The sequence below is a fragment of the Giraffa tippelskirchi genome, chromosome 7 (assembly GCF_054371585.1).
Source record: "Giraffa tippelskirchi isolate mGirTip1 chromosome 7, T2T-mGirTip1v1.2.pri, whole genome shotgun sequence".
Classification (NCBI taxonomy): domain Eukaryota; kingdom Metazoa; phylum Chordata; class Mammalia; order Artiodactyla; family Giraffidae; genus Giraffa; species Giraffa tippelskirchi.
Window position 1 is genome coordinate 71,809,391 of NC_137281.1, and position 25,557 is coordinate 71,834,947.

At 37.7% G+C, this 25,557-nt stretch overlaps 1 protein-coding gene across 1 annotated transcript in view; it reads left to right on the top strand.

Moving 5' to 3' along the window:
- LVRN (laeverin) overlaps positions 1-25,557 on the top strand; it is a 69,588-nt gene that overhangs the window by 38,726 nt on the left and 5,305 nt on the right. The window contains exons 7-18 of the mRNA XM_081513722.1: positions 4,394-4,537; positions 5,700-5,765; positions 5,859-5,924; positions 6,556-6,728; positions 8,307-8,383; positions 8,740-8,879; positions 11,126-11,181; positions 14,606-14,759; positions 16,329-16,423; positions 18,362-18,469; positions 19,571-19,738; positions 19,961-20,098. Coding sequence (XP_081369848.1) covers positions 4,394-4,537; positions 5,700-5,765; positions 5,859-5,924; positions 6,556-6,728; positions 8,307-8,383; positions 8,740-8,879; positions 11,126-11,181; positions 14,606-14,759; positions 16,329-16,423; positions 18,362-18,469; positions 19,571-19,738; positions 19,961-20,098 — 1,385 coding nt within the window. The remainder of the gene's footprint in view (positions 1-4,393; positions 4,538-5,699; positions 5,766-5,858; positions 5,925-6,555; positions 6,729-8,306; positions 8,384-8,739; positions 8,880-11,125; positions 11,182-14,605; positions 14,760-16,328; positions 16,424-18,361; positions 18,470-19,570; positions 19,739-19,960; positions 20,099-25,557) is intronic.

Sequence of the window (25,557 nt, forward strand, 5' to 3'; positions counted from 1 at the left end):
TGGGCTAGACATCATTATATAGATCTACAGAATGAAGTACTGAAACGTTAATTGACTTGCTCAAGGTCATTTGCCTGGTTGAGGTGAAACTGTGATTACATTCCAGTGATCTGGATCTAGGCTGAAGATGAGGATAATGATGATCATCAATATTAATAAATAATCAAAATATTATTTAATACCATTCACCGAGCACTTGGAACTTAACTGCCTGGTAGTGTGAGTCTTATACATACATCATCTTAATCAATCTTCAAAATAATCCTTTGAGTATAGTTGTTATTTTTTCTATCTTCTATTGAGGAAACTGAGGGTATAAGTATTAGGTAAGTTGTTCAAGATCTCACAGTTATTAAAGGTCGGAGATGAGATTCAATTCCAGGTTTCTCTAGCTGCAAAGCCCATGCCTTTATCCCTAGGGAGAAAACACCTGGTAGTGTTCTTGTTCTCAAGGGGCTTATGGTGTGTGTAAGCACGTTCATTATGACTCTTTTCATATGTGTTAACTATATATGTACTAGTATATATGTAGTAAGTCTTAGTCCTTCCATATATGCTACACTTACAAAATTGTTTATATCTTTTATAAAGTAGCATCTACACATGGTTAGTGTCATCTGTAACTATTTTTTAAAGCATTTGGTTGTACCCAAAATTACCTCTGTGCTGAGAGTCAATATGGAAAGACATTCCAGTCCTTAAAACAATTAGATTCACCTGTATGTTCTTTATCAACATCAATCAGTTACCTTTTAATGCAACAAAAGTGGCTAAGATATTATCATATCTGGGAAACATTGATGGAAACATGTTACCAATGTTTTTGAAGCTAAGATGGTAAGATTATCCTCTCATACCATTTAGTTTTATTTATTTTTATCATTGGTTCTTAAACACTGTTTTCTGAGTGTACATTTCTCAATCACTAGTAGAGCTGAGTGAACCATAACCCTTGCCAGAAGAGTATCAGATCTTAGAGCTTGAAAAAATTGCCATGAGCTTTGTTTTTTAAAAGCCTAAGGCTTTGTTTCAGTGGTCTTTAAGAGATCAGAACTTTAGCTTCCTTTGACTCAGTCATGAGATTGAAATTGAATAAAGAGCATCACAGAAACATATGCAGAAACAGATTTCCATTTTTTTCTAATTCTGGTCTAACTTCAGCTGAAAGTTATTAACATACTAGATGAATGGGTCATGGTCAAGCATTCAGAACATTCCAGTTGGTTTCTTGATCCCTGAAGCTCCAGCTCTAACATTGCTACTCACTGACTTTTCTGCATCCCTCTTCTGACTGGTCTAAGAAAGCAGCAGATCTCGTGGAGGGAAAGGGCGCATAGGGGCCTTGCGGCCAGTCAGATCTCGCTGTGTTTTTATGATCACCATAAGCTGAGGCAAGTAGTTGAACTCTTCTGAGCTTTCATTCCTCATCTGTAAGATAAAGTTTCATGTAGTCATTCAATAGATTGAGTATTTAGTGGGCACTATTGTGACAGCCGTCATTTACTAAGCATTCGTTACGTGCTTAGAGTGTATTATGTACAATATCTGATTCACTCTTCTGAAGAACTAATGATGATGATATAATCACAGTCGTGGTTAACCCTTATTGAGCATATTCTATTTGCCAGTCACAGTGCTAAAAATTCTATGTAAATTAATTTAGACCTGATAACAATACAGTGAGGACAGTGTTCACCCCATTTTCAGAGGTGAAACTGAATTTCGGAGTGATGAAATTAGTTGCCTTTTATGAGTCACACAATCCCTAGGAGGCTGCAGTAGGATTCAGACCCAGGTAGCTTGACTCCAAACCCTGTGCTTTCAACCACAGTGATATTCCATACAAATTTTATAATAAATCCTGTTACATTTCTTAGGATAATGATAGATCTGATAGAAATAGGTTTGTTCTCTGGGATCTCACAGCTTGCATGAAGAAAGAAATGGAGAGTGTACAGACTCACTTTATCCAATCATTATATGCAGTAGCTAGATAATGTTTTTTAAAAAGCTGATATTGCTTTTTACGTAGAGTTTCCCTTCCACAAGACCAGAACAGACTGGGATGAGCATCACCTTATGGAAGGCCCAGAGTAGAAAAACCCAAGGAATGTTGAGTAAGAGGTGTTCACCTCATTCATCACAGTTATCATGTGTGATTGGGAAGAAACCAAGAAGATTATGTAAACCTTATGCCAGGCAGGCGCAAAAGAGAGAGACAATCTGTTCTGAAAGAAAAATATGGAAAAGGTTATGTGTACAAAAGTATTCATTAATACATTGTCTACAACAGAAAAGAAAAAAAAAAAAAACTGGAAACAACTTAAATGCCTACCCAGTAGGCAAATGATTAAGTCAATTATAGTCCATCAACCTGAAGGGGTATTATGCAGCTGTGCATTTGTTTATTTTAGTGTTTTGCTTTTGCAAAAGTTGTATCTACCCTGTGAGAGTCATGATTAAGGTTGGGGTTATTTCTTTCCAATTTGTATTTGTTTCATTTATAATACAGCAGCCATTATTAGGAATAGTTATGAAGATAAGATAGCAAAATTTCTAAATGAATGTGATAATAAGTAAATGAACAAGATGAAAAGTTTTTACAACTATAAGAATGAATAAATAGGGGAAAAGGTTAGAAAGAGCTGGATTAACAACATTCTAATGGGAGTTACTTCAGGGTGTTTTTTATTTTTGCTATTTTCTTCATTGTGTTTATATGGCACAGGGGTCGACAGTGCACACTCTCAAGAGCTCTTAGGTGTTAAATTAATAAAATCTATACTTAACGAGTAAGGTGGGACTTTATGCGGATGTCTCCTCTAAATCTTTGCTACTCAAAGTGTGGTTCTTCAACTATGTACCAACATCAGCATCACCTGGTCATTAAGTAGAAATACAGACCCCAGACTTCCCTGGCGGTCCAGTGGTTAAGTCTCCAGGCTTCCACTGGAAGGGGCAGGAGTTTCCATCCCTGGTCGGGGGAACTTAAGATCCTGCATGTCTCAAGGTGCTGCCAAAAAAAAAAAAAAAAAACTCAACCCCAGTGCAGACCGACTGAATTAGAATATAATTTGACAAGATCCCCAGGTGATCCTTATGGACAGTAAAGTTTGACATGCATTTCTCTAAATGACAGGTTTTCTCATTTTGAGAAAAGCTGAGTTTGATGATAACTTAACCAAAGTATTCATAAATCTAAACATAATATGCTAACTAGAGAGGGTTGATTGAAATATTGGCAAATGGCCATGGGGCAGAGTTTGACAGTTTATCTGACATTGGTGAGGGGTAAGGGAGTCAACTTGGGGCCACAGAGAGTCGCCTGGGAGCTGAGACTCCCCGTGGTTTCCCGGTGCTCGCCAGCGTGCGCCTAGGCTGCCCCTGCAGTGTCTCCACGGCCCTTTCTTTGGCCCTGTCTTTGCATGCACCTCTTAACTATTCTTCGGTTTTCCTTCCAGCTTTCCCTCAGAAAGAAATGGCCCTTGTCATGTGTCTAAGAGAGATCTAATCTTTTGGAGAGTTCTAGACCTTATTAAAATATAAATAACTGCCAGTTTCTCTGGTGGCTCAGAGGGTAAAGAATCTGCCTACAGTGCAGGAAACTAGGGTTTGATCCCTGGATAGCGAAGATCCCCTGGAGAAGGGAATGGCTACTCACTCCAGTATTCTTGCCTGGAGAATTCCATGGACAGAGGAGCCTGGCGGGCTGAAGTTCCATGGGGTTGCAAAGAGTCAGACATGACACTAAAAGCGACTAACACTTTTACAGTAAAAAAAAATTCTTAATGCATGAGTTATAAATTACAGTATCCAGTTTGTAGATTTACTTCAATTTACTTCTAATAACTAATATTACTACATCATCATCACTGTGAATTTGTAAATTTGGCATTGCTTTTGGTTTATAAATGTCCATGTAAGAGTCTGATACATTTTAAGGGATTACTAATAAAGTTACCAGTAAAACTCTAGAGGATTGAAACCGCCTAGAGATGCTGTTCCCTGGAGGACCGCTCTGGGTGGCCAGGGACCTCCTTACGTAAGCAATGTGTTGGGTTGGCCAAGAAGTTTGTTCCATCTTATGGAAAAGTCAAACAAACTTCTTGGCCAACCCAATAGATGGCTGTCTTGTTAAGTTAACCACATTAACTTTTGTAATTGATTTTTTTAATTGAAATAAAAAAGGAGACCAAATGGGAAGGAAAGTATCATAGAGTTTTGTTATTCAAGGACTCTTGACTTATTTGTCACATTGTAGCCCAAAGAGCACTTCTAAATTATTGATTTCTTCCCCTCCTCAATGATAGTTTTTGAAAATATTTTAGGAACATTGAACTTCCTGTTTCTGTGATAACTCAGAAGTTAATGTGTCTCAATGCTTTCCTTTTAGAATGAGATCTTCTTTTCTAACATTTTACATGGTGTGCTCAGAGAAGATCATGCCCTGGTGTCTAGAGCCGTCTCCATGAAGGTGGAAAGTTTCACAGAAACCAATGAAATAAATGAGCTCTTTGACTTATTTACTTACAACAAGGTAAAACTGAGTTTCACATTTATATTTGTGCTGCATTCTTGCAGAAAGCTACATAAAATGGGTTCTTTGGGTTCTAGACCAATGTGCTACTACACAATTTTGGTACAAAGACCTTAATGTTATTTGGTAGATGGGTTTCAGAAAACGTGGTTAAATCAGTTCTTATCTAGTAAATGTTAATCTATAATAGATGCTCAATGCCATCTACCTTTTTTAATATAGACAGACAGCTGGATACTTTTAAGGTGAACTCTTCTGCCTGGTGGAAATTTGTTCTTGTGTCACTGAAAGAAAAGCACACAACATAAAAAATGTGAGTTAACTTTTATTCAGGAAACTTACTGAGGACTATAGCCCAGGAGACAGCCTCTCAGAGAATACTCTGAGACACTGTTCCAAAGACATAAGGGAGGAGCCAGGATATAGCTGAAGGTCTTGTTTCGTTTTGTTCCTGGGACAAACATTCAGTCAGGTATAAAAAGATTCCTGCTAATCACAAGGAACAGACATCTCAAATGAACACTTTTAGTGCTTTTCTGTGTATGGAAGGATGCAAGAATCTGGGGTCACTGAAAATTTTCTTTAGCTACGTATCTGAACTATCTTGGGATTAGTATATTCAGAGCAAAGACTGCTTCCTAGTTTCCTCCATCCCGAGTCCCCCTGCCTGCCCCCACACCCATGCTGTGACATTGTCAGTAGGCAATTCCAGTGACTAATTGCTGATCCTTGTACAACTGGAACGACAGGCAACATTTATTTATTTACACTTGTTGTGTGAGTATCTCAATTTAAAAAGTTTTCTGTCCCCTGAATTCTCATACGTAGGACATTTTCTCTTCTTTTATCTATTAATTAGTGACAGTTTATTGGAGAAGGAAATGGCAACCCACTTCAGTGTTCTTGCCTGGAGAATCTCAGGGACGGCGGAGCCTGCTGGGCTGCCATCTATGGGGTCGCACAGAGTCGGACACTACTGAGGTGACTTAGCAGTAGCAGTGACAGTTTATGTTATTAGCACATTTTGGGTTAACCCAGACATTCAACTGAGGTATACAATGCAATGAGGAGCACAGCCCAAAATCTTGCATACCAAAATGGAACGTGTCAGTATTTAGATATTGAATTTTGTTCAAATAATGGACAACTTCTTATGTCTTAGGGAGCGTCTCTGGCCCGGATGCTTTCTAGTTTCTTGAATGAGAAAATATTTATCAGCGCACTTAAGGTGAGTTTACAAAATTGTGGTTACCTAAAGACAGTAAACATGAATTGCTTTGGGAAGTTATTCATTTTAACCTTACCTTTTCTATTTTAACAGTCATATTTGGAGACTTTTTCTTACTCAAATGCTGAGCAAGATGATCTGTGGAGACATTTTCAAATGGTAATTCTCTCACTCTCTGCCATGTTTTTGCTGTGTTATGCTGTAAGATCGTGAGGCCATGTGTGTATGCTGATGCCACAGGAAAACCTCCTTCCCTTGTCTATGACACTCCTTTAAGTCAGAGGTTACTTCTTTAGTCTTCACTACTGTATTCCCAGGCTTCCCTGGTGGCTCAGATGGTAAAGAATCTGCTTGCAGTGCAGGAGACCTGGGTTCAATTTCTGGATTGGGAAGGTCCCCTGGAGAAGGGAATGGCAATCCACTCTAGTATTCTTACCTGGAAAATCCCATGGATGGAGGAGCCTGGTGGGCTACAGTCCATGGCATTTTGAACACAGCTGAGCAACTACTAACACACTGTGTTTCCGGTACCCAGAATAGAGCCTGCATATATTAGATCCATAAAAATTGTGTTCAGTGATTGAATGAATGAGTGAAAGGATGAACTAAGGAACTACTCATATATACGGAGATGAACAGAATTAAATTTGGTGCAGAAATTCTCCACTGGGTTTCACTATATAAAATGAGAAATACAATTGCTACGTATTGATAGTCTCTTTTAGGAGTTGGCCACCTCAAAAGATTTGGATGGTAAATAACCGCTTTTGTGATGATATTTTTAAAACAGGCCATAGATGACCAGAGTAAAGTTCTTTTGCCAGCAACAGTAAAAAGCATCATGGACAGTTGGACACACCAGAGTGGTTTTCCAGTTATCACCTTAAATGTATCCACGGGCGTCATGAAACAGGAGCCATTTTATCTTGGAAAGGTTAAAAATCAGACTCTTCTAACCCACAAGTAGGTAGATTTTCTCCTGTCTTCACCTTCCTTGGGGTTGAGCTCTGATCAAAAGGAAACCAGCCTATGGATGAGGAAGCATAACTGCCACTGGATACACACCCCTCCATGAGATGACTTGAGGATGTTGACTCAGTGCTCCATGCAGGATTCCATTCTGTGCTAGGACGGAGCAGAGCTCCTGAGGTCCTGAACAAGGCCCGAGACCTGCATTTAGGGATTCTTGCAGTGTTCCTCCCCTGGGATTTAGGGCCACACCCACAACCAAAGCTTTGAGTGTTAGGCATTCATTTTTGTCCTTTAGACAAAGGTAATAATGAATTACTCAGAATTCTGTGTGAAAGCCAGTAAAATAGAATCTGAATGGCCTTATGTTAGTTAAGAAAAAGGGGATATGGTTGCCAGATCGTCTTCCCTTCTCTAGAAATGGAACCGAATGGCGATCATATCCTTGAGGAATAATTCTGTGCATGTATGCCCACACATGTATATGTGGTTTTGTAAGCATACATAAAATATTAGAGTTATAGATCCCAAATTCAAACCTCAGTCTTGTTTAAAATCTCTGAGTTTCAGTTTCCTCATCTATAAAGCAAATGTAATAATACAAACCCCAGGGGGTCGTTGTAGGAGTGAAATGAGATGGTGAGTACACCGTGGCTTAGCATTCATCACTTTCTCCTTCTGTTTCCTTTTCTTCCTTAACTTGTTAGATAGTTTTCAACTGTTTCTGATAAAGGGTTTGATTCTCAGATCACACTGTATTGAGTATAAGCACAAATGAGTAATTTATTTTCATATACCATCACCAAAATTTTCAGGTTGTCCCACTCTTTAAAACCCCAGGGGAGGAAATAGGAGACCTGCAGGTCCCTTCTCCCTGTGGTATTTCATGACTTTTGAGAAGAGGTGGCCTTAGCTGTCATATGAACAGAGACTTTCAGTTCAAAGTCTGAGAAACAAGATGTGTGAGCATTTGAGCAAGATTGGAAATATTGTCTAAATGCCGAGTAATGTGTGTCTTCAGATGACTAATGTCCTCCTCATGGTCAGTGACTTCATCCAGGTCACATCCACCAACACGGGAAGAATGCCAGCATTCAGTGAATATGAATAATTTGGCTGAATTGTTGTTGAACACTTTTCAAACTGGGAGGAAACTTGAGGTGGAAAAGCATTTTGAAATGTTTGTCATGCTTTTTCTTCTTAAATGATTATTCAGTTTTCTTGGCACAGATAGCTTTGGGTATGTCTGCAGCATTTGAATGACCCCTGAGTAAGGCCAGATGGCTATAATTGAATATAAACAGGCCTTGAAAGTTTCAGATACAGGAGAGCCTTAGAAGCTACCCTGAGTTGCAAGAAGAAGCAAATCTGTGAGGCACAAGAGAATAAATAAATAGCCAAAGCTGATTTGTGAAACAACAGTGAATAATTCTAAGAGCAAAGTCCTGTATATCCACAAGGAATGACCGAAGAATTTGAGTTCTTTTATTTTATCATCTTATTTAATATTGGCTCAAAGCTTTTATTCTTATGTGTGAACAGTAACTGAAGTTTTCATTTTTTTCCAAAAAGTGACACATGGATTATACCTATTCTTTGGATAAAAAATGGAACTACACAGTCTTTAGTCTGGCTAGATAAAAGCAGCAGTAAGTAACAGATTTTTTAAAATACCTTCACATATATATGCAAATATATATATATATACACACGCATACATGTATATATAAAAGAGAATAAAATGTTAAAATGTCTAGCTTTTGAATAGCTTATTTAAAACTAAAATATTACATCGTTCTTGTTGAACATAGAGCTTTAAAGAAACATTTCTAATCAAAAGTCATTGCATGTGAAAAAATATATGGTAAGATCAATACATATTTTCGAATATCTTTACTTTTTGTTTTACTGGATTTGTTGTTTAGAATTAAGAGGGTATAGTAAAACATGTAGTGAAATATTTTTAAAATGTACCAATTCAAGCTGTTCACGTATTTCTTTGTAGAAGTATTTCCTGAAATGCAAGTTTCAGATTCTGATCATGACTGGGTGATATTAAATTTGAATATGACTGGATACTATAGGGTTAACTATGATAAATTAGGTTGGAAGAAATTAAATCAACAGCTTGAAAAAGATCCTAAGGTAAGTTTTATTTTTATACCTTTTATTGAATATCATGAATACTGTACTCTCTAGACTTTACAGGCTGAGCTTTTATTAACCTGACTGGTGGGAACCTGACCCCTTTGCCACCCTTCATACCAAGGCATGCTGGATTTTTTTTTTTCTTAGAAAAAAGAGGTTTGGGTTGAATGTATTGTGTTTTTGAACATTAATCTCACTTTTCCATAATAATTTTACCTTTCTAAGTGAAAATCAAAATAATTTCCTATTAACTGTTAATTTTGTGATCTTAGGCAAGTTAGTTAAATGTTCTGCTTCAATTTCTTCACTTTAAAATGAGAATAATATCATATCTTTCTTATTCCGTATGAGAATTAGAGATGATGTAAGTAAACAAATACCTAAAATGTCTAGGGACTTCCCTAGTAGTCCAGTGGTTAAGACAGTGTACTCCCAATGCAGGGGACACAGGTTCAATCCCTGGTCAGGGACTGAGATTCCCCCATGCCACCTGGTGTGGCCAAAACAAAAACCAAAACAAAAAACTTTCTAAGCTCATAATAGGTCCCAGTACATAAATGCTAGAAAATGTTAATTTCTAAAAATTGTATTTTCATCTTCCAGCCAAGGAGATAATTTAATTTATAAGATATCGATAATAATCCAATATCACTTTAAGTTATCAAATAACTATAAATTATTATACAATATATAAAAATTAAAATATTGGCTAGCTCTTATCAGTCAGACTTTACTTGGTTGAATTAAACCAAATCTCCATTAGTGGAGATGGATGCTGGCTTAGAAGTCTGTAGAGGTGGCTCTGCTGTGAAATCTGGGGCAGTTCATTTAGACTCCATTTGTAAAACTAGTGTGTTGAACTAAAAGGTATCTTAGGTGTCTCTGTCGTCAGCATTTCTGTGAGTCACCCAGTGAATCTCTGGCAAAAGAGGCAGTGCACAGAGCGCTGGCAGAGCTTGGGTTCTGGGTCAGATCAACTTGTGTTCGTATTTTTGATCATCATTTACCAGATGTGTGACCTTGGGCCTCTTGTTTAGCCAGTCGTGCCTTGGATTCCTTGTCTATAGAATAGTGGGTATAATGGACCAATGTTAAAAGCTTGTTGTGGAGATTAAATAAGATAATGTATGTATGATATTAACAGAAGCCTAACCCAATTCAGGCATTCAGAACATGATCAGTAATTTGAAAAGATTTATCATTGGGCTTTTGAATAAAGGTACAAAAACTGGCTGTAATAATACTTTATTTAAAAGTCTTTTTCAGAGTAGCTAAATTTTTTTTAATTTCTAAGGGCAGTCTTAGCTGTGGAAACACTAGGTCATGCCATTATAGCAATGATTTCTTGAAGCCCTTGTAGATTTTACTTATTGAAAAACTGGTCAGTTATTCCTACAACATAATTACTGAGCAAACAAAACATTTCTACTATTAATATTAATCTAGAAAATGTAAGTATTATTATTACTGCCAGAAAAGATATATGACTACTGCCAAGGAAAGAATTAGGCTTGGCTTGTTCAGATGCTCACAGGGATGTTGTGAAGATAAATCTTCTGGGACCACATATATGAATATGCTTGGTGGGGGCTGGGGGTGGGGTGTTGCTGTTGAAGGAATGCTGTAGGAAACTTTGGGACCCTTGGGACACAAGCTGAGACAGTCCTGTGGCCTGGCAGTGCCGGGGAGCTCAAACAGAAGCCTGAGAAGTTAGGTGTGCAGTTGACTCCTTTTCATGATTCAAAGGGCTCTGTTGGTGATAGTGTGTCGAATTAGTAAACTCTTGAGAAGAGAGATACCACTGAAAAGAGTACCTCAGCATTGCCAAAATAGTGCTAAGTAATATTTATTTAAGGCTTTCTATGCCAAAAAGTTCCCTGACAACAGTTTGGACTTTGTGATACAAATAATGTATACTTTTTGTTTTGGAGAGGCCCTTTAAACTTGGCTTCCTGTTTTATTTTTTAACATGCTGTTTTTCACAGAATATTTTGGCAGAACTCTCAGCCATATTTAAGCCATATGATTGATGTCCAAAGGGATCGCTTATCAAAAACAGATGTATAATAAATAAATTACGGAAATTATCCTTAGAAATGATCATTTCTCTGTACATGAGATAATGCACATGAAAGTGCTTTGTAAGCAGCAATGATCTTGAAATGTTGTTATTATTTTGAAAGTTATTTTTCTACTAAAAATGTTCTCATCTTTTCCTGAGCATTTTTGGATCTCATCTGCAGGCTATTCCTGTTATTCATAGACTTCAGCTGGTTGATGATGCCTTTTCCTTGTCTAAGTGAGTATATTTTCTCTCTCATCATTTAACAGTGTAACTTGAGGAATTTACAAAAATAATAACCTCATCCCTATGAAGTTGGCTCTTTAGTTTATACAGGCCCTAACTTATTAAGATTAGGATCAAATTCTGTGGTTATTGTGAAATTTTATGGTATAAAAGACAACATGAATGGACCTAGAGAGTGTAATATTGAGTGAAGTAAGTCAGACTGAGAAGAAATATCATATTATATCCCTTACATGTGGAATCTAAAAAGAAATGATACAAATGAACTTACTTACAAAACAGAAAGAGACTCACCGACTTAGAGAAAGAACTTAACTGTTGCCAGGGGGAAGGATGAGGGGAAGAGATATGGCGTTTGCGATGAACAGGTACACACTGCTATATTTAAAATAGGTAACCAGCAAGGTCTTACTGTATAGCACATGGAACTCTGGTCAATGTTATGTGGCAGCCTGGATGGGATGGAGTTTGGAGGACAATGGATACACGTATATGTATGGCTGAGTCCCTTTGTTGTTCACCTGGAACTATCACAACATTGTTAACTGGCTATGCGGCTGCTAAGGCGCTTCAGTCGTGTCCGACTCTATGCGACCCCATAGACGGCAGCCCACCAGGCTCCACCGTCCCTGGGATTCTCCAGGCAAGAATACTGCTATACCTCAATACAAAATAAAAGGTTTAAAAAATTTTTTAAAAGTTGATGGTATATGCAACAACATGGATGAACCTTGAGGACATTATGTTATGTGAAATAAACCAGTCACAGAAAGACGAACAGTGTATGTTTCCATTTATATGAGCTACTTAGAGTAGTCAGAATCATAGAGATTGAAAGACTGGTGATTGCCGAGGACAGGGGCCGGAGGGTGGGAGAGGCATGGGGAGATACTGTTTAATGGCTGCAGAGTTTCAGCTTCACAGGATGAAAAGAATTATCTAGATAGCTAGTGATGATAGTTGTACATTATGAATGTACTTTTAAAAAAGTTTTATTGGAGTACAGTTGATTTACAGTGTTAGTTTCTGCTGGGCAGCAAAGTTAATCAGTTATACATATGAATGTATTTAATACCAGGGAACTGTACACTTTAAAATGGCTAAGAAGACAAACTTTATGTTATGTGTATTTTGCAACAATAAAAAATTAGAAAAAAAGACAATTCAAAAAAGATCATCATCAGCAAAGAGCAATAACATCTATTACTAATAAAAATGAAAGCCACAGGAAACGATGTTTTTTATAACAATTTGACAAGAAGGAATATATGTTCTTTGTCAAGTCAAAATTTGGTGGTTAATTATATGAAAGTCCTATGTATTTTCAATTAAGTTAAGTTTGGTATAATAAGATTTAAACTGATCATGGAGAAATTTTGAAAGGCTCTTAAAGGAGCAGCAAAGAAAATTTAATGTTTTAAAGGGAAGTCCTGAGGGGAAGAGGGGGATAGACTGGAGTTTGAGATCAACATGTACAGACTGCTACATTTAAAATAAAATAAAATGCCTTTCCATGATTAAAAAGGGGGGGGGAGCCCTTAAAGAAGAACCTTTAGAAGGATGCAGTAGAGACGATGTAAGTAGGAAAAAGTAATAGTGTTTAAATATTTATAGGATTATCACAAAATGTATAAGAATCATTATTTTAAAATATAGATCAAGAGTGAAAACTTAGGTAACATACACGGAGTTCAGACTTGCATTTGTAAAGACTGTTAATGTTCAGATGGATAAATTTAGGAAGATTATGGAAGAAATTTTCATATCATTCTAAGATATTGGAAGTTAAGGAAATAAAGTAACTGATATATCCAAAATAAAGAGTTTCTAGAAATAAATAGACTATCAATTAAGACTTTGAAGTGATTTTTGTTACCCAAAAATGGCTGTATGTATAATTTTAATGAGCCTAAATTCTAATGTATTACAGAATTGTTGATTTCATTGATATTGGATTTACTCTACTGTGAAGTTTCTAACCAGGGAAATGAATGTATGTTCAGAATTTAAATTCTTCGACAATAAAGTTAAGGAGTACACATAATAAATTATCTCTCTTTCCTTCACCTGTTGTATTTCTTGAATGAACGTGTGCATATTTTATCCCTCCTTTTTTTTTCTACTTTTCCCCTCTTGACGTAGAGCACATTTCCCTACCCACTACTTCACTGAAACATTTCTCTGAGATTACCATGAATTTAATATTTTTTACCACATCCTCCTGCAAACTTCTTTTTTGACTTCCTGAGACCTCAATGTGCAAACATTGTTCTCCAGTATCTGACTTCTTTTTCCAGCTGCCCTGAGCATCTTTAAGACCAGTCATAGTTATGTTATTTTCTTCTGTCTTTCCTCTGAATAATTCTTGCCTTCTTATGGTTTCAGTGATCATTTAATTATGTATATGTACAGTGCCCACCAGATATAAGGTATTCAATAAATGTTTGTAAAGGACATGTTGATGACTTCTAAGTCTATGTATCTACTTGTCTCCTCCTGTCTTCTGTTCATCCTGAGGTTATTTAAATTCAGTACCAAAAGCACTGAACTTTATTTCTCTCTCTAAACTGCTCCTACTATCAATCCCTCTTTGTCAAAGGTACTACTATGCTTCCCATCTCCCCCACTTGAAACATTAGAGATATCCTCGACTCTCCTCTCTCTCTCCGTCTCTCATCAAGTCACTGTGTCTTATCTATTCATTCTGGGGATCTGGGGAATGTCTTTTGGATTCTCACCTCACTTACCGCCTTCACTGCTTCCTTGCTAAGTCAAATTTGCATCACCCTTTCCCTGGCCTGTCACATTACCTTCTAGCTGTTAGTCCTTTAGAATTCCATTCTGTCTTCTACAGCACAAATTGAAACAAAATTTTAAGGCATCAATTTCATGATCTTACCCTGATTGTTTAAATACCTTCCCACCAAATGTAAATTCTTCATCCTGATAGTCAAGCCTCTCCACACTTTTGACTACCAATTAGCCCCCATCTGTCAGTACACACAAAAGAAATTCCCTGTCTTGGTTAAGCTGGTCTGCCCTTAACCCCGTCTTTGTCCTAACTGCCTTCCTCTATCTTTCTACTTATTCCAGTCCTATCCTTCCTTCATTCTTTTTTTAAGTTCCTCCTCCAGAAAGCCTTCCCTGTCCCTCCCATCATATACCGATATTTTTCTTCTTTGCTACTTTATTGTATTCATTGAACTTGAATCTATCAAACTGAAATGGAGAGCCTGTCAACATTGCTTGGGTTCCACCTTATCAACAAGATGGGACCTTTGCCCTCTAGCTTCTTGATTTCATATACTTTCTTGAAATCAGGCACCGAATCATATAACAAACATGGAAAGTGTGCAGATCATTTAGCAAGGAAAGGTTTTTTTGAATCTTTGTTGTTTTTTTAAAAACCAAACAGAAACAATTATATCGAGATTGAAACAGCACTTGATTTAACCAAGTACCTTGCTGAAGAAGATGAAATCATAGTGTGGCATGCAGTTTTGATGAACCTAGTAACCAAGGATCTTGTTTCTGATGTGAACAACCATGATATATATCCATTGTTAAAGGTAAATTCATTCTTTGTTAGATGGTTTTTAAAAATAATTCTTTTGTTTCATCTTCCTTCCTTATCTGTGAAGCTAGTCTTTCCCAAAATAAGAGTCTGTTAGTTCTGTATATATTCATTTTCTTAGGAAGAGTTGCATATTCTTAGAAGAAAATACCTTGGCCGTAGATCTGCCCTAAGAGATGTATATGAGAGAAGGTACTTAATTCTTGCTGAGCTGTCAATGTGTCTTAAGAAACCAGAAATGGATGGAAATGGTATACTTTTCTTTTTTTATAAAGAAAGGATAATGTCTATTAACAACTGTTTTCCTAAAAGATTGTTGGTAAACAGAATGACTTTTCACGGTTCTATATCCATAATTTATATACTCTGATTTATAGGGCCAGCACTTAAAACCAGAGAGCTATATTCCAAAAAAGTAAATATTTTGAAGCTGCTTTTGATATTGGGAAGAGAGATGTGGAAATTAGAGTTAATGAATGAAGAAATGACTGTGCTATCTTGTCCTTATAAAAAGGGAAAATAACATCAATAAAAGGGAAAATTTCCATGATTAGGTCTTTAACAGTGATCCCGTGATCATAAGATAGATGGCACAGGAAAAGCCTAAGTTTGGGAGCAGCCCCTTGAAGATTTGGGGTCACAAACAAAACAGCAGATGTGTTAGGTGATGATTTCAAGTGAGTTTCCAGGGCCATCTGAGAGCAAAATCACAAGTACCTTGGAGTTCCAGACTTTCTTTTATCTAGTGTCTAGAGTGCTGATGTGAGCGTGCTTGAATATGGGCATAGTGACCAATAGAAGACACTTGGATGTCTGTGGGGTTGAGGTGGCTCACTGATGACATCTGATCCTTGGCCCGTGAGTAAAGAAGTAAAAGTTCACACTTGTCTTTAAAGAATTTCAATGAATAACACTATTCTGAGGGATGTATTGGTAAATATATGACTGTTAAAATGCTGTTATTTACCAGCCAATAGCTCAGTTGAAGAAATCTTATTTTGGACCCAGGGTTTACGTTTGTTCAAGGCATAAATCAGTGTTCCTTGTTTTCATATATGTGTGTGTGTGTGTGTGTGTGTGTGTGTGTGTGTGTGTGTGTATACACACCTATATATACATATATACATACACACATATATTTATATATATATACATATTTCATATATATATACACATATATACATGAAAGTTTGAAAGTTTCAAGGTAGAAAGTTTGTCTTATGTTTTTCCCTTTTTTGTCTCTGTTTTAAAGACAACTAGAAATTTTTGGGTGATAGTAAATGATAAGAGTGGCTAATATTGATCAGGCTCCTACTATGTGCCAGGCATTGTGCTTACACACATCATATTGTCTACATATTGCTTTCATATGAAGAAAGTGAACCTAAAATGTTAAAAAAAATCAATTAAACATTTAGTAACAAATGAAGTTTATTTCTGAAGAAATATCTGTCACCTCTCTGTTAATGTCTTTTCAGACAAGGGAAAAGCAGTGCAAATGAGCAGAACTAACTAATATTCTGTTGTGAGCAGAACTAACTAATATTCTCTTTATTGTTTATAGAAGTATCTGTTGAAGAGACTTATCTCAATATGGAATACTTACTCAACTATAATTCGTGAAAATGTGACAGCCTTGCAGGAGGACTATTTAGCTCTGTAAGTACTTTCTAAACAGTGACAGTTGAATTAAATGATTCATATTAATGGATAGGTTTCCAGATTCATAAAATAAGATCCTAATAGTTAATGATTCACTGAGAGATTTGTGTGCAATTTGAGAATAGTAGCTTTGAGATTGGTGAGCTACATATGTCTTAATGGGAAATAGTAGTTAGGGATCTTAATTTACCTGCAAAGCACATACATGTACACACAAGAGTTTATAGCTTTATATTCTCAACTATTATGCTACTGGTTGAAATCTTAAATAAGTTGTACTATTGCTGAAGAGTTGTGCCAAGCAAAACCAGCAATACAAATGAAGGGTATGGGAAGGCCACAGAGGAAAACATTCCACTCTGTGTATTATTGATGAAAGAGGAAAAAGTTCCATTATGTATGTCAGACAGAAATTCTAACATTATGCAAATACGATGAGGGAGGTTGATGACTGATGATCAAACCATCAAATATGATGACTGACAGTGACCTGTATCAGTCATCGATGTGTGAGCATGAGCAAGTATTGTGAATGACATTGGCTTGGTGAGGGGAGTAAGCCATAATGCTAGTCTGGGAAGGGGGTGAAAGGCAAAACAGGGCTGCCGTACCCTGTGGCAGAAGGTAGGCTGGGCTTCCAGATTTAAAGAGGGAATTTGTGACCAGCGATGAATGGTGCAGGAGTCCCATCTACAGCTCTAGTCAACATCAAGCTGAAGTCAATTAAACCCAGCAAAAAACACAAACTATACAGAAGGTGATTCTTCTCTCTCACGAGTATCCTTCTAAAAGGGGAGAGATTTTATCCTGGAGAGTGTGACTGGAAGGACATGGAGTTGGGTTTACAGATGGATGAAAGACGTGGGGAGGAGCTGGAATGGAGAGTGGATGGGCGAGTTGTCTGAGCGAACAGAAAGGCCCAGCCAGGCAGCACTTTTGTTAACCCGCGTGGCCTTGGCTCTCCTACACTGGCCTGAAGCGACCTGTTTTCTGTAGCATCCTGGGGCCAACCTCGGGAGTTAGATTGTGCTTCCAGAGAATTCCTTCTTGCTGCTGCCAGCTTGGGAAGGGTGGAGAGAAGAGTGAATGTGTAGTAAGTGATCAGAGCTGTCTCTCAGAAGGCTTCCACCCCTGGTCTTACTATACTACTGCTTATCAGAAGGTCAAGCCAGGCAGAGAGCAAACGAGAGGGAGGGTAGAACAAAGGAGATTTGGCTCTTGTATTTTGTGGAAGACTTCTGACCCTTCTGAATTCCTTTACCTCTGACTCCAAACTGCAGAGTGTGAGGAGTCACATATCACACTTATCTGGATTTATCATTGTTCCTCTCCATGTTCTTTTGAACCTACTTTGTTTGCAATCATAACACGTACCTCTGCTCAACTATAAAAACAAAACAGAAACCTCCATTCCTTTTCTGGGGATGACATTAATAGCCAGGAGGAGCAGAGGGAAAAATGGAAGCTGAAGTGAGGGAAGGCATAGTGTCAGAGGAGAGAAAGAAACCATTCCCTCTGTTTTCATGTGTAGAGAAAGAACTTTATTTTTAAGTGTATTATATCAGATACTCTAAAGTCATTTTTTAAAATCTGTAAGCCAATTGTTGTATGAGAGAGAAAAAATAAATTGATAACAGATGTGGTGTGTGTACACCCGTGTGTGCTTGAGGGAGATGAAGGATGGCAGTAATTTATTTCTTACCTTCAAAAAAATACCAGTCTGAGAGCTTATTTGGTGCCTGAGAGCGTCTCAGCAAATATTTCCCTGAACCTTAAATATAGTTGCCATCCACAAAGGCTATTTTTTAACAAACCTGATATTATTGGAAGGGTGTTTTTAAAATACCCATCTTTTTATGAAACACATATTCTTGGAAGCAGAAAAAAAATAAATGTAGTAATGAAAAATAAATGTTCTTTGACTTTTCCTTCAAGAATATCACTGGAAAAAGTTTTTGGAACTGCATGTTGGTTGGGTCTTGAGGACTGTCTTCAGCTGTCCAGAGAACTCTTCAGAAACTGGATGAACCATCCAGAGAATGAGTAAGAGTCATATTGTAATTGCCCTTCTTTTTGCCCTGTTTCAGCACCAACAGTGTCTCTCACTGTTTCATGCTTTTACTCTGGGAAGGAACATTTTGTTTTTACTTAGATAATCTCTTTCTCTTTTTATTTTTTTCAAATATCCTTTAAAAACAGATACACGCACACAGAGAATTGTCTCATGTAGGTCTCTGCATAACAATCAGTTCAGTTCAGTCGCTCAGTCATGGCCGACTATCTGCGACCCCGTGGACAGCAGCACACTACGCTTCCCTGTTCTTCACCAACTCCCGGAGCTTACTCAAACTCATGTCCATCGAGTCGGTGATGCCATCCAACCATCTCATCCTCTGTCGTCCCCTTCTCCTCCTGCCCTCAATCTTTCCCAGCATCAGGGTCTTTTCTAATGAGTCAATTCTTCGCATCAGGTAGCCAAAGTATTGGAGTTTCAGCTTCAGCATCAGACCTTCCAATGCATATTCAGGACCGATCTCCTTTAGGATGGACTGATTGGATCTCCTTGCAGTCCAAGGGACTCTCAAGAGTCTTCCCCAACACCACAGTTCACAATAGATCAGAATTTATACATTGAATTCTCACCCAGGATCTCTCATTACCAGTACATTCCCTAATAAGCACCTGTGTTTATTTTGAGTCTTATTTAGGTTGTTCTTTATGGTTATTTATTCATATATATAAAAGTGCATCAGTGCATCTCTAAGTTTTCAGCCTCACTGACAGCTGAGACCAATATTCTGTCATTTTGGTGTTATTATATTACCTTGAATATATTCCCTCAGATGGACTCTTAGAAAATGTGATGATAATATGTGAAATCAAACAGAATTACCAACATACACTGCTTATACTATTCTAATTTGTTTTGCCCTCAAATCTCCTTAGTTTCTAAACTGATTTGATGACCTCAAGATATTAGTGTGAATGACAGTTTTCACAGTTGCTTTTCTAGATTCCAGCTTTTGATATTCATATCTGAGATCACAGACATTTTTTTCTAGATTTATACTTCTAAATATGTGACAACCTAGATTAACATATAACTTAACTACTATGAAAAATACTGCATGTTGTATCTTACAGAATACCTAATCCAATTAAAAATGTTATTTTATGTTATGGCATTGCCTTGGGAAATGATAAAGAATGGGATTTTTTGTTAAAAATCTACAATAATAACACAGAGGAAGAAGAAAGGATTCAACTTGCTTATGCAATGAGCTGCAGTAAAGATCCACGGATACTTAACAGGTGATTATTGTAACTTAACTGGAAAAGGTTCTTGGTGGAAGAATGCAATTAATAAACTAAAGGGAGAAAAACAGACATGAGCTGATGTAAGAGTTAATATGAAACATATTTATGCACCATTATCTTAGAACCATATGGGATTTTTAACTCCACTTATATAAATGTATTCTTTCTTTTGAATAATTTTTACATATTTACTTTCTGCCAAATGCACTTTTGCAGATATATGGATTATGCCATCACTGTGTCTCCTTTCACTTTTAATGAAACAAACGTCATCGAAGCTGTTGCAGCATCTGAAGTTGGCCGATATGTTGCAAAGGACTTTTTAATCAACAATTGGCAAGCTGTGAGTGAAAGGTGAGGAGGAAATGTGAAACCGCCCTTTTCTTTAGGCCATCAGTCTGGTGCTAGCAGCTCATCTTTAGTCTGGCTAGGCCCCTAAAGTCCTTCACATTGCCTAGAAAAGTGGTTACTTTTCCTGCCTTTAGTCTTACCACACACCAGCTTCGTGGAAGATAAGGTCACTTATCCTTGGTTTTGGCTTTCTTTGTGAATGTAGTTTTGCATGAGATACTTATCTACCTCAGTTTCCCCATTTTGCCCACTAAGAATCTTGTCTTCAGAGACACAGATTAGAGTAAGTCCTGTTTTTCGGTATGAGTGTACATTTTCCATTTTGTTTTGTGAAGTACATCGCCATATCTTTAAGAAACAACATATGCAATATACTACTATATATGCTTGGATACTGAGCCTGTGTCTTTTGTTCAGATTCCCTTTAAATATTTGGGTTCCATATTATTGAACGTTTTATGTTTTTCACCTTTTAAGATTAAATATGCTTGCTTCATAGCCTGTCAGGTAAAATAGACATTGAAATGCACAAGTCAAATAGCTTACCTTTAATAATTGCTCTTTCTAGAACATGACTTAACCATACATTATTTTTTTGGAGGGGGAGGGAATCAAGCTATTTTACTGATGGTCTTCAGCAGGTGGTCAAAGGGCAGGAAGACAATGAGATCCAACATCCTTCTCCTGGCTGGGATCTCCCCAGCTTCACAGTCACTGAAAGCCTTAACCATGCCTTCTTAACAGCTTCATGTTACTTCCCAGGCTCAGTGCTCCCTAGTGCCTGGCACTTGTGTGTATTTGTAAGTGTTGAGGGTTTTTCACATTGTTGTGTCTGAAGGTGACATGGTGCCTGTCAGCCCAGGGTCATATCCACACTCAGACAGGTGAGCATAAGCACAAGCCTGACACTTTCTAATGTTGCGTGCTTAGTCTTGTCTGACTCTTCGCAACCCCAGGGACTGTAGCCCACCAGGCTCCTCTGTCCATGGAATTTTCCAGGCAAGAATACTAGAGTAGGTTGCCATTTCCTCCTCCAGGGGATCTTCACAACCCAGAGATCAAACCCAGGTCTCTTGTATCTCCTGCATTGGCAGGCAGATTCTTTACCACTGACACGCCTGGGAGGCAGAGCTTTGTAATTACCTGGAGTGACCAATACATCTAAAGGCTTCCAAGACCACCTACTCCTTGAAAATCAGAATCTGTCAGAATAGGGTGCAAAATCTGTACCTTTCGATAGTCCCCTGAGTGACCCTGGTGTAGTTTAACAAGGAACCGATTGGCACCAGATTAAAAAATTAACTAAGGCTGCATTGCTCAATACACTGGCTACTAGCTAACATATGGCTATTTAAATTTAAATTAACTGCAATTAAATAAATTAAAAATTCAGTTCCCCAGTTGTACCAGCCTTGTGTTAAGTGCTCAGTGTGGCTAGTAGCTACGGTAATAGACAGATCAGAGAGCATTTCCATCCTGGAGAGAATTCGACTGGACAGCACTGCTCTATGGGGTAAAACAGCCCCTCAATTCATTTTCCCTCTCTTTCTATACCATACAAAGCACATCGAACTGTTTAAGCTTTTGCAAATGGCTTTGAGCAACCTATGGGAAAGATTGCTCTTAATTTAAATGTGTTTTAATTTTTATCCCTCAGAAGAATTTTTTCTGCATTTGGAGAACAGAAACATGTTTGCAATACTCGAAAAAGTCCATTGTCTAGTAATTTATTTAAATGATCTAACTGTATTAAACACAAGTATAGAAGGATTTCCTTTTTTTAAAAAAAGAACAACTCTAAATGGATATTTCATCATCCCTGAGAAGTTCTTAGAATTATAAATGCATTCACTTTTAACATGGCTTAAATTTTTTTATCTTTTAACAAAATGCTATGCTCGTAAAATAGATGCTTTTCTTTTCTGTTTATGACAAATTAATCTCAGTTCACTCCTCTTGCCCATTCTGCTATAAAATGTCTTTGAGACTCTAATAAATTTGCCTTCTACATCTAAAGTATTTATTTTTAGGATTCAATTTATAGTCACCAGTCTTGCTGAATTTTGAAAATGATTTTGAATAGTAATAAAATATATGGGTTGTAAGAGGACATAAAAGTTCAAATTAATAATTCAAATGTTTTCTACATTAAAATGGCACCAGGATGCTTATTCTTTATATATCAGAATATTTACTTATCACTTATTAAGCAGTTATATTTGACACAAATAGTTGTATGTCCCCAGTCTTCATAAAATGATATGAGACAAGTAAACAAATGTTATGACAGATTTAACATTTATCATATATAAGTGAAAAGGATTTATTCTGAATTTGCTAAAATGTGACTGATCACTTGTGAGTTAGCTTTGAAACTGTTGTTTCTCCAGCGTGTTTCACTGAGCATTATTCACGGAAGATGCTGACAAGCCTTCTGTAAACAAGGAAGGCAGTAGCCCAATCAGTTTGGAAACTATTTTAACTCCCTCAAATTCACAGTATATGTTAGCATCATAAAGCTCCGAGAAGCCCGTCAGAAGGAAATCCAGCATCTAACCCAATGTCTCGTCATTGTGATCCTGCTTTGTACTTTCTGTGCTAACATAAACTGTCATTCTGCCAGTAGATCAGTTGTTCCAAAAGAAAGACAGATGAGAAACTAAATTCTCTAACCTTCTCATCTGGAATTGAAACTAGACCAACATTTATTTGTTGATAGCCCACTAGTTAACTTTTGCTGCTGCTGCTGCTACTGCTAAGTCACTTCAGTCGTGTCCGACTCTGTACGACCCCATAGACGGCAGCCCACCAGGCTCCCCTGTCCCTGGGATTCTCCAGGCAAGAACACTGGAGTGGGTTGCCATTTCCTTCTCCAATGCATGAAAGGAAAAGTGAAAGTGAAGTCACTCAGTCGTGTCTGACTCTTAGCGACCCCATGGATTGCAGCCTACCAGGCTCCTCTGTCCATGGGATTCTCCAGGCGAGAGTACCGGAGTGGGTTGCCATTGCCTTGGCCTTGGTTAAAAGTTGTATAAAATGGAAGACGTTGTATGAGATCAACTGTAAGGTTCTTTCTGGTAATAAATATTCTAGTTTTTCTAGGCCAAGGCACAGTTAGTTCAAGCTGTTGTAGGGACTATAAAGTGATGAAGACATGGTGTCTGATAAATGTTACAGAGGACAAATGGAAAGGGCTCTGGGGATTGAGAGAAGAAGGGGGCTTGAGTTGGAAGAAATCACCTTTTGTGTGGAGGGGAGGACACCAGAAAAGGCTGGAAGGGCACGGCTGACAGTCTGACATGGGACGGGCCTTCATAACTGGCTGGAGCATAAGACCATGGAAAGGAGGAGGTAGGGCTGGTCAAGTGAAACAGTTGAGACACTGCCAGTAGCAGTCCAGGAACATCTTTCTCAACTGAGCCCCAAATTCTTCCCAGGGAGCCTGATGTGAAATGTATGTAGGACCATTTGCTTGAGTAAAATGGTTTGCTCTTGCTTTTCACTCCCCTGTTCAGGGCTCTGCACTGGCAGCTGTGGGGCATTTAGTTCACTGTTAGATGAGAGATCTTTTGGATCCTGATCCCAGTGAAGGAGCTTCCATTAACCATAAAGACATCTTTCAGGTTACAGAGAAGTCACTATATATACCTGCAGCTGTGGACAGACCCTATGAAAGAACGTGTAAATAGACGTAAAGCAACACGATTTTTTGTGATGTTTTATTGGATGCGGTACAAATGTTATTTGTATTATCCTTGTTACCTTGCTTTTGGCTTTTATAAAACAATGTAGACTTTGCGGCTTATAGGAAAACCCTAGTTTTACTTGAATATAGAATATAAAGTATCATCTGTTTCAAACTGAATAAATCTTACCCTCTTTTTCACCAAATGCTTAATTTCTTCTCCAGATAAGTTTTTTAACTTCCCAAAACTTTGTGCCATTTTATTTATTTATTTAATTTTTTGTGCCATTTCAATTGGCAGCATTTTTCTCTTTCCTTTTTGATTGCTCCAGTTTATTTTATTTCTTTAAATTTATTATTTATTATATATTACATATAATAAATATGTATAATAATAATATATGAATTATAATAATATGTTGGCTGAGCCACACAGCATGTAGGATCTTTGTTCCGCCACCAGGGATCGAACCTGTATCCCCTGCAGTGGGAGCATGGGGACCTAACCACTGGACCACTGGGGAATTCTCTCCGAATATGTTATACTGGCTGAAGTCTTAAGCTTAAAAACTTACACTCATTTTCCCTTTACTCTGTTGTATCTCATGATGGGGAACATGGAGCTGAAAGGGTTAGATTGGAACAACTGAGAGAATCAGATGTTATCAGAGTGGTGTGCTGAAGCACTGGAGGGCCCATTCCCATCACCTGTCACTGGGTCAGGCTAGATGCCTGGGCACCTCCATGCTTGTTGCAGGAAGCCAGATGTGGCAGGAGAAGGGATGGGAGGGGAGGACGAATGCGAGAAAGGAGGGAAACGAAGGTGTGGAAGGTGAGACGGATTAATGTCCCAAATCACCCTGGCTAGCACTGAATGTTATCAGTTTCTTGAAGGGGCAGCTGTACTGACAAACACTGGCTCCCGCCTTCACATTAATACACTTGACTACTGGCAGGATAAACTATTTGTAACATATATTTTTTTGTTGAGTACTATTTCAGAGAGACTACTCTCTCAACAGGAGTGAGAAATCATCTGTCCCAAACATATCTGTTCTTGAAACTTAGAAGAATAGGAAGGAATGAAGAGTGCTATGTACCCTGATAGGTGTTTTCACATACATCATCGCATTTAGTCTCCAGACCAATGCTTTTAACTATATGTGATTCCCAATTTTGACAATTTATAAGTTGTCCCAAGGTGTCTTCAAACCCAACTCAGCTTTTAGCATACTTTTCTCTTTATTTGGTAGAAAAATCACACATTTAGCAACGTAAGCAGTTTTCTTCTATTTCCTACCTTTTTTTTTTTCTTTTTTTTGGAACTCAATTTCTTTGCAAATTTTGTCAAATTTCTTGAGTCATTTCACAGGCTTTTTATACCTGGTCAACAAAAATGAAGAGCTAAGAAACATTTCCTCTTTCCCCACAGAAACAGGTTTGCTTGCCTGAATTATATGTAGACTGTCTCTTGTTCCCCACTTTGCTGAAGTAGATTCAGTTTACGTTACAGCTGGGAACTTAAAAAAGGACGAAAGCACTGTTCTCTTCCACCTTTGTCATACAGACGCCAGTGTTAACTCTCACAAAGTCTAGTTTCAAGTCTATATTTTGGGAGTAAGTCAGTTGTGTGAATCAGCTATGAATAGGACAATGGTAGTTCAACCCTTTGTTGTCCATTCCATTATATTAACCTATTTTAATTTTCTTTCTTTTTCAATGCATCCAAAAGTCTTTCTTTACTTTTTTAACCACAGCAGCACTCTGAGCAGGTATG